Source organism: Macrotis lagotis, chromosome 4 (genome assembly GCF_037893015.1).
Source record: "Macrotis lagotis isolate mMagLag1 chromosome 4, bilby.v1.9.chrom.fasta, whole genome shotgun sequence".
NCBI classification, from domain to species: domain Eukaryota; kingdom Metazoa; phylum Chordata; class Mammalia; order Peramelemorphia; family Peramelidae; genus Macrotis; species Macrotis lagotis.
In genome coordinates this window covers 35,430,395-35,439,685 of record NC_133661.1, presented here as the reverse complement: position 1 = coordinate 35,439,685, position 9,291 = coordinate 35,430,395, and the positions used below count along the sequence as shown (strand labels likewise).

Sequence of the window (9,291 nt, the reverse complement as noted above, 5' to 3'; positions counted from 1 at the left end):
CATAGGCCCAAGAAGGAGGAAAATGGAAGAAAGCCATTTAAGAAAAGATCTTGGGGTGTCAGCAGTGGGCTTGCAAGCCCCATGGAAGTCACCATTGGGATGCAGCAGGCAGTTTAGAAAGGAAGGGTCAGATGTGCCCCTCCTACAATTCATTCTTGCTTATGTCCACCAAACGTGGCCTTCTTTCCAAGAGCCCTCCTGAATAGCCTTCCCTAGTGCTAACGGCCATGGCAAGAGAGAAACCTACCAAATTCTCCCCCAGAAATGGAAAAATCCCTTTCCAGGAGGGCCCATTTCTGGATGCGGTAAGGCTGGGCAGCAGCTCTCTCGTTGACTCTCCGGATGCCTTCTTCAATTGCCTGGTAAATGGCCTCATCTTTCCTGCCCACTATCTCAGACACTTTGGTGGCTTTGCTGCCGACCTTCTGGCAGAACTCCAGGGCTTGGTCAGTGAGACAATCTGTTGGATCTGAGGTTTCTGGATCTAAAGTGCACTGAAATGCCAGTGATTAAAAGGTGAACACCAAGGAAACCCCCAGGCCCAATAATCTCAATAAAACCCTGCTACTCCCAATAACAATTAAGGAGGAAGGGGCTCTCTGGGACATTGGCCCCAAACCCCCCAAATTTCCAGGCTAGATAGTTTAGAATTTGTATAAAATAAATAAATATGTATCTATATGTAAAATGTGTGTGTATATATATATATATATATATATATATATCATGTTTATATCCAACACAACATGTATGTATATACGACATGTTTCTATATACACATGAGTGTGTATATTTACATATCTACTTAGATCCTCATATTTCTATGTATTGATAGCTAGCTAGAGATATAGGAAAGAGTAAAGGGCTAGGAATCAATTTGAGTACTAGCCTACACAAACTCTTATGTGACTTTATCCACATCTCAGGCTCAGGTTCCTTTTCTGTAAAATAAAGGGATCGAGCCAAAGTATATTTTATACTAATAGTGGAAATGGGCAAAGTACAAATCAGGGCTTTGTTCATTATTTTGTTTGTTTAGACTTAAGAAAAGTGATAGAGAAAGCAGTAATAATGCAGGTTAAACTTAGAAGCATATCATGCATTTTCAAAAAGATTGTAAAACATTTACCAGCAGACCCCAGTGTATGATCCCCATTAATCACTTAACCTCCTTATGCCTCCCTTTTTTTCATCCATGAAATGAGAATGATAATATATCTACTTCCTGCCCCTCCCCATCAAGGTTGTTGTGAGGCCCAAATGATATATTTGTAATAACTTTGCAAATCTTAAAGTACTATTTAAAGATGATGATGATGATGATGATGATGATGATGATGATGATGATGATTATATGATACCTTCAGTGTCAGCAACATGGATAGAAATTTCCTCTGGTCCCCAATCAACATGGCATTGCTAATGATGGGCAGCTCCATCTTCACAGCCTCCTCAATGGGGAGGGGGGGCACATTCTCCCCTCCAGCTGTTATGATTAACTCTGCAAAACAAGTGATCCCCCACCCCAATCTAGAAGATGGCTCTGCTGGCCTCCCACCACTGCTGATGGTTACATAGTTCCAAGAGGAAACCTGCCCCTCTCTTTCCCCCACCCCGAATTTTGTCAGAATCCTGGGCTTAGACCTCATTCTGACATTATTAATAAGATGAAATGTTACAGGGATAAATGTGAAATTGTACCTTAGGGTTCAAAAACCCAACTTCATAGACCCAAGAAGGAGGAAGATGGAAGAAAGCCATCTAAGAAAAGATCTTGGGGTGTTCGCAGCGGGCTATTGGTCTTTGGAAGTCCAGTATGCGTGTGTGCATAATGAAGCCTTGTTCAACCACCCCAACCCATGACTCTTGTCCACTCTTCTCCCCACCTTTCCCACCCACCTCTTGGCATGGATGCCCACTATAGATTTGAAAAAGAGGGCTTACCTTTAAGTCGTCCGGTGATATAGAGAAAGCCGTCACTGTCCAGCTTCCCCATGTCCCCTGTATGGAGCCAGCCATCCTCATCTATGACCTCTCTTGTCTTCTCTTCCATGTTGAGGTAGCCCATGAAGACAGTCCGGCCCCACAGGCAGATCTCCCCATTACCTTCAGCATCCACGTTCACCAGCTTTGCCTTGCAGCCTGGCAACACCTTTCCAGAACTGTGACAAGATAGTGGTAATGATGAGGATGGCAGAGGACCATCTTCTAACCGATGTGGTATCCCTCCTTCAGGTTTTGGCATCACTGTCCTCTTGCCCCCAGACCATCTCAAGTTAAGTGGAGGGAGAGGAGAATGTATTTGCCACTTTATCCTTTTTTTAAAATTTAATTTATTTATTATAAGGCAGTGGGGTTAAGTGACTTGCCCAAAGTCACACAGCTAGCTAAGTAGTAAGTGTCTGATGCTGGATTTGAACTCAGGTCCTCCTGACTCCAGGGCTGGTGTCCTATCCACTGCACCACCTAGATGCCTAGCCCTATCTTGTTCATTCCTTAGTCTTGCCCTGCTTGACTCCTCCATCCTTTCTGCCTCCCACCCCATTGTTGTCTTGGTCATGGGTGTCCACCAACAAATCCCAGATGAACTGTTAATAGCTAATAATAGCTTAAAAGTACCGTAGCCTTGAGTACTTTCATTTTCACAGGTATTTTATGAATCTCTAGATATTAAGGTCCAAAGAAATGAAACATTAGTGACAAAATTTTGGGCAGGCCACCGAGTGGGTAGGAGATAATTTGGGGTCGGTCTATGGAGGGGACCACAGCTCCAGCTCCCATTCACTACAATCAAGGAGGCAGGGGACTGTGGGGCAGGGCAGCAGCAGCTGCTGCCAAGACATAAGACAGGGCAAGAGCGATGGGTTTGCTCTCAGATGACCTGGGTTCAGATCCCAGCTCTGCTACTTATTCCCTGAGGGAGCTAATGACTTCACTTCCAGACCTGTTTCCTCATATGTATCATGGAGAAGAGTGAACTTGGCCGGCCTCTGAGGTCCCTGCACGTCTATGCTCTTGGGAATCCTATCTCAGACTTCTGACCGTGTGGTTCTGAGCAAGCACCTCCTCTCCAAGGGCCTCAATTTTCTCATCTGTAAAGTGGGGGGGTGGGGTGGCTCCCAAGGGTCTCACCTGTAGAGTCTATAGTTGAAGGAGTTGGACATGAAGTGTGGGCCCGAGGATTCGCTCAGTCCATAGCCTGCATAGAGGCGGATGTTGAGGCCCAGGAAGAAGTGCAGGGTCTCGGTGGTCATCGGGGCCGCACCGTAGAAATTCTTCTGGCAGTTGGCAAATCCCAGGGCCTTGCGGATCTTGGCCAGAACCAAGTAATCGGCCAGTCTCATGGTGAAAGGCTTCAAGTCACTGGTGGCCCAAGGAAAAACACACAGATGTATCAACTTGAGCATGTTTGTAGGACAACATACCTGGTAAACGCATGTTCACACATGTGAGGAAGTATCACCTAGATCTACCTCCCTAGAAGGACCACAAGAGGAATACAAGTATACCCATAGAGACATGTGCTGTGTGACCTCGGGCAAGCCATTTCTCATGAATCTCTGCTTCCTAGTCTGTGATATGGGTAGAATCATGCCTGTAGCCCCATCCTGCTTCACAGGGCTGGTCGGAGGAAAGCATTTTGGGTCATAGATATAGAGATTCGTGTGCCAGTGCATTGGGCCTGGACCTGGCCTCCCTTCTCCCTCTACCACAGCCTGCTCCCCTTCCTGCTCTGCTCATCAGTCCTCAGTGGCTCCCCAAGACTTGGCAGCCAAGGCAGCCTGGCGGTCACAAAAATGACAGCTAATGTTTATTTAGAGCCTGAAGGCTCGCCGAGCTCTCCATATTTTCATCCGGATCAGACCTATGGGAAGCCTTTCCTGATTCCCCTCAGTTAAAGGGCTCTCTTCCCCCCTCTCTGCCCCCCACAATAGAATGTTAACTAAGATGGGGGACAGTTCTTTTCCTGCCTTTGTACTCCCATTGCCAGATACAGGCTTTGGCAAGTCATTGGCGCTTAGTGTTTGTTGAATTAAATTGAACTCTTGTTCTCCATCCCTGAGTCAAACTGGACCACTCTCCCTCTCTTTTCCCAGCCTGCCCTTCACCGGATTCATCCTTTTGCTTATGTACGACATCCCCCACATCTGGAATGGACTCTTTTCCAATGCAACCTTCCTTCAAGACCCAATTTATGATCTCCACCTCTTGCAAAACCCCAGGTAAAACCGGCTTTCCCCTTGCTTAGGTTTCTTAGGGCCTTTTGCCTGCATCTCTTCTTGGTATTTCTCTTTTTCCTCTACTTTGTCTTGGTTACTGGGGTACCTATCTCCCACTGCCATTAGATTGTGAGTTCCTTGAGACCAGGACCTCTGTCCTATCAAACTCTGCAAGACTTTTAAAGCATCCAAATTCCCCAAAGAACCCAGCAAAGTAACCCAAGCTTAGGCAGAAAAACCTTAAAACAAAAGCCGGGATTATAAAGAAATCAGGCTCTTTTGTAGCTTCTACTATGCCACTGAGGCTTCCAAGTCAAACCAAAGCCCATCAGATCCAGAGAGGGGAAGGGCCTGGCCTGAGACCACCCAGGCAAGACAAAGGCTAGATCCAGGCTGTCTGAAGGGAGGGGGTGGAGGATGGGAGGGGTCCCAGTACCTGCTTGGGCAGCTGAGGTTTCGGTCCATAGTCACGGCCATTGCCCACAAGAACATCTTCCTCTTGAAGAATCCAGCTTGAGCCGATGCCCCCTTGACCCCCTCCATGATCTTCTCCCACACCCTGGGCACACCCATGTGGGCAGTGGGCTCCACCTCCCTCAGGGTAGTCACTAAGCTTGTCTGTCGATGGGAAAACAAAGAGAGGGAGAGGACAGTCTGGGTGACGGAAGCCGACCAGCCCCCCATGAGGACCTTGCTCTGGGGTTGCCCTAGCAGCTTCTTCCACATCTAATGGACACAAGTCTTCTGTAGCTCCATCCCTAGCTCCCTCTTCACTCTGCCCCCCCCACACCCAGATGCGTCTTGAGTGGGTCTGACTGTACCAGTCCTTGCCAACCTCGCCCATATCGGCAAGGCAGTTATGCCTCGGGGCTGGGGGCTAACCCGACCTCTACCTTAAGCTCCAATCCCCTGCAATTCAGAGGAACAGAAACAGAAGTCTTCCATGTAAAAGATACAGACAACCAGAGAGATTTGGGGCAATGGGAGGAAGGGCAAGGAAAACGCAGGGAGGTCTGGGAGTTGAGAGACAGAGGGGAGAGACAGAAGGAGATGGAGATAGAGACAGAGAGCCAGAGAGAGACAGACAGACAGAGACAGAGAGACAGAGAGACAGAGGAACAGAGACAGATAGAGAGACAGAGACAGAAGAGAAAGACAGGAGAGAGCCAGACAGAGACAGAGAGGAAAGAAGAGTTTAGAGGTTCCAACATGGCAGATTTCCTCCAGCCGCAAGAATCAGCACAGTCACTTGGGAGATTAATAGACCAAGAAGATGGGCAGACTGACCTTCAGGGCATCAGACTCCGCAAAGCATATGTTGGCCCCCCACTGGATCCCTGTCCAAAGGTCATACATTTGGGCTGCAATGTGGCTGAGGGGCAGGTAGCTCACCACCACCTCCTGCTGAATCTCAGCCGGCTGGATGTCCCCAGCTCGGCTGCCAAACTTGGCTGTCCATGTGATCTGGAGGAGGGAGGAGAGATAAAGGCACAAGAAGGTCCAGGGCAAGCTGTTGAGGGTCTCTGGGCCTCCGTTTCTCCCTCTGTAGAATGGGAGTAATGAATTCCTGACAATTCTGCCTCACCGGATTTCTGGGAAGAGCCAGGCTTTAAAATTCTAATAGTATGATTATAACTCTCATCCTTACACTCCTATATTTCTGGGCTGAGAGGTCATCACTATGGGGATTCCTGCCCCTTGGGCAAATAGGATCCTCCTAAGACCCGAGTCAATGGCTTTGAAAATCTCTGTGGCTAGATGTCTTCTCAGCGGGTGGCCAACCGGCTGCTGGACGGCACCCGGTGACAGCCCCCCCTCCCCAGCTCCCACTTGGCTGATAGGCAATTGTGTCTTCCCCAAAGACCTATCTGTTTGCTACTTAAAGACACAGTTTTGATATATGATGTATGTGTCAGTATTTATATATATATATACATATATTTATGTATATATATATATATAAACACCCCTTCCTCCCATCAGAGCTTGCCTATCACTCTACCTCTTATGTGTTAATTATGTGTTTTAAAAAGTATTCTTTGTGTTCTCTGCCTACGAGAGCCGGGACTGTGTCTTGGGTAAGCCTGGTATCTTGCCTAACATGCAGATTAGTGCTAAATACAGATTTTAATGGAAAAATAGCAATAATTATTGATGTTATTTAAGTAAGAACATTCCCTGAACAGTCCTGTCTCCTTCCTGCCTCTTGACTTCCTTTAAGTTTCAATGAAAATTTCACCTTCTGCAAGAAGTCTTTCCCAACCTCTCAATTCTAGGTCCTTCCCTCAGAGATTATTTCCAATTTATGCTTTATATGACTTGTTTGTACATAATTTTTACATGCTTTCTCCTGCATTAGATTTATGGCAGGGAATGCCAGACCCATAGTAGGAACCTACACAATTCTTTATTCAACTCAGTCTCCCTTTAGGAGAGGGATCTGTAAAAAGAATGGGAGAGCCTTGCCTTTGGGACAGGAGGTCTACAGACCCTCAGAGGAAGCCAAGGAAACAGCCCACTCCCAATCTGTCTTCACTCTGTTATCAATCCCCAGTAGCATCCCTCTTTCTGGTCCTTCTTGGCCAGGGAGAAGGTCCCAGTGTCTTCTCTTATCCGTCCTCCTATCATCCCCTTCCCTCACTCCCCCATCCCTATCCCAGGACCCTACATTGTCCTGACTCAACATCACTCCTTTGGGGTTGCCGGTGGTGCCAGATGTGTAGACGAGCACACAGCACTGGTTGGGTTTTTGAGAGTTGATGATGTCATCCAGGGTGGCATCAGGAATCTCATTCCCCATTTCCAGAAACTCTTCCATCTATAGATCGGAAAAGAGAAGTAGGAGTCAGGAATTCCCAACTGAAGACAAAGGTCCTACAAGAATGAGATTCACAGCAGCACATGGGAGCTATACATTCTTCTCCACAATTTTCTGAGAGCAGGTCCGGAGCTTGGGCTTTTCCAGGCTAAGAGATGGAGGCAGCAGCATCTTGTCTATTTTGAATTTATTAATATCTGCAGGTGTTGTTTCCCTCAGGGGAACATAAGCTCCTTGAGAACAGGAGCTGGGGGTCTTTGTATGCCCACCACTGATAACAGTAGACATAGTAGGTGCTTAATAAAAATCTGTTGTAGAATACTGAATTAAAAGGGCAGGTGCCACCCCTAGCCCCCCCAGAGCCAACTCCAGAAACCCCCTTCCATAGCCTCGAGTCTCATACCGTATATACATTTGGAATTCTCTCTGCTGGGGTCTCTCTGTACATCACAACAGCCTTCAAGTATGGCAGATTCTTCCAAATCTGTGATATTTAAAGAGCAGATATTTTTAGGCAAGGAAAGAAGTCCTTTTTATTTAACTGTTTGGAATGATTAGGGTCCTCATTTCTTAGTTTGCTAGTTCAAATATCCCTGATGCCATTGATGGAGATGCTCCCTCCTCTGACCACCATAGCTCTGCTGAACCTTGGCTCCCCAAAATTCATCATTTAAATTCATCATCCTGAGATGTTGAGAGGAAGCATGGCAAAGAGGATTGGGTAGTGGATCCAGGTTGAAATCCTGACTCTGATACTCACCAGCTATGAACCAGGTAACTACTAAGAAGCATGACAACTCTCAGCCTTAGTTTCCTCATCTGCAAAATGGGAATGATTCTGGCTCTTAACCTCAGAGGGGTTGTTGTGAGAGGCCAATATACAAAACACGTTACAAACTTTAAAGCAGTTTAGAAAATATCTGGGGGCAGCTAGGTGGCACAGTGGATAGAGCATCAGCCCTGGAGTCAGGAGTACCTGAGTCCAAATCTGTCCTCAGACACTTAATGATTACCTAGCTGTGTGGCCTTGGGCAAGTCACTTAGCCCCATTTGTCTTGTAAAAACCTAAAAATAATTTTTATAAGACTCAATGATCAGGGTGCTATGACTATTGACCTAAGAACTTTTGAGAAAGTGGAGTTGCTAAGGATGCAGGCCTTCCTAGCCCTGGGACACAATCCTCATTACTGGTCAGTCAGTGATCATTAGATCAGAAACCTCAGGCCCCTCAAAACATGGCCTGGAACCAAAGATTTTCCAGAGACATACACACCACAATCTAGGCTTGAGTTGGCTCCATTACAGAAGTCTTCCCTGGCTTTCTCTAGGCCTCCTTGGTTAGTCTACATATCTAAGACAATCTGATCAGGAGCCAATTTAGGCTACCAGCAGAGACGCTGGGGCCCAACTGTTCTTTTCTCTGCTTTTTGGGATTCAAACTCAGATCTTGCAGCCCTAAGGTCTCTTTTGCTAACATCATCAGAGGAGATGAAGTCACTAACCCAACCCCCTTTCCTATTCCCTCAATGAAACCCAAACTTGTGGGTGAACAAGAGTGAATGAGCAAAAGGATCTTTAAGAGGATTAATTTAACAAGCCTTGGCTGAAATCCTTCTCTGTTGTCTCCTTGAAGTATGGAGATGACCTTGGGTTCTAGAAGGCTATATGGCAGGTCCTAACTTGAAACACTGAGTACTCACCGGTGATGTATCATCCAAGGACAAGTTTAGAGATGAAGAGGAATAACAGATATTTCCTTTTTTTGGTTTTTGTTTGTTTTTGTGGGGCAATGGAGCTATGTGACTTGCCCAAGATCAAACAACTAGTAAGAATCAAGTGTCTGAGGCCAGATTTGAACTCAGGTCCTCCTGACTCCAGGGCCGGTGCTCTATCCACTGTGCCCCTGACTGCCCCCAGATATTTTCTAAACTGCTTTAAAGTTTGTAATGTGTTTTGTATATTGGCCTCTCACAATAACCCCTCTGAGGTTAAGAGCCAGAATCATTCCCATTTTGCAGATGAGGAAACTAAGGCTGAGAGTTGACATCTTGATAGTTACTTGGTTCATAGCTGGTGAGTATCAGAGTCAGCATTTGAACCTGGATCTTCTTAAGTCCACATCCACTATCCAATTCTGTGCTCTAACCACTGAACTACCTAGCTTCCCTGAGTCTTAGAAAATTTTTAGCCTAAAAGGGATGATCAAGTCTCTCCCCACATCCCCTGAATTGAAACCAAGGAAACAAACTGAGT

General features: G+C 46.4%; 1 protein-coding gene across 2 annotated transcripts in view; it reads right to left on the bottom strand.

Annotated features, from left to right (window-relative positions):
- ACSBG1 (acyl-CoA synthetase bubblegum family member 1) overlaps positions 1-9,291 on the bottom strand; it is a 91,687-nt gene that overhangs the window by 3,565 nt on the left and 78,831 nt on the right. For both annotated transcript variants that reach the window (XM_074232512.1, XM_074232511.1), the window contains 8 exons: positions 7,442-7,522; positions 6,889-7,038; positions 5,508-5,684; positions 4,657-4,838; positions 3,133-3,363; positions 1,945-2,162; positions 1,362-1,501; positions 248-494 (listed from right to left, as the gene is read on the bottom strand). In XM_074232512.1, the coding sequence (XP_074088613.1) occupies positions 248-494; positions 1,362-1,501; positions 1,945-2,162; positions 3,133-3,363; positions 4,657-4,838; positions 5,508-5,684; positions 6,889-7,038; positions 7,442-7,522 (1,426 nt within the window). The remainder of the gene's footprint in view (positions 1-247; positions 495-1,361; positions 1,502-1,944; positions 2,163-3,132; positions 3,364-4,656; positions 4,839-5,507; positions 5,685-6,888; positions 7,039-7,441; positions 7,523-9,291) is intronic.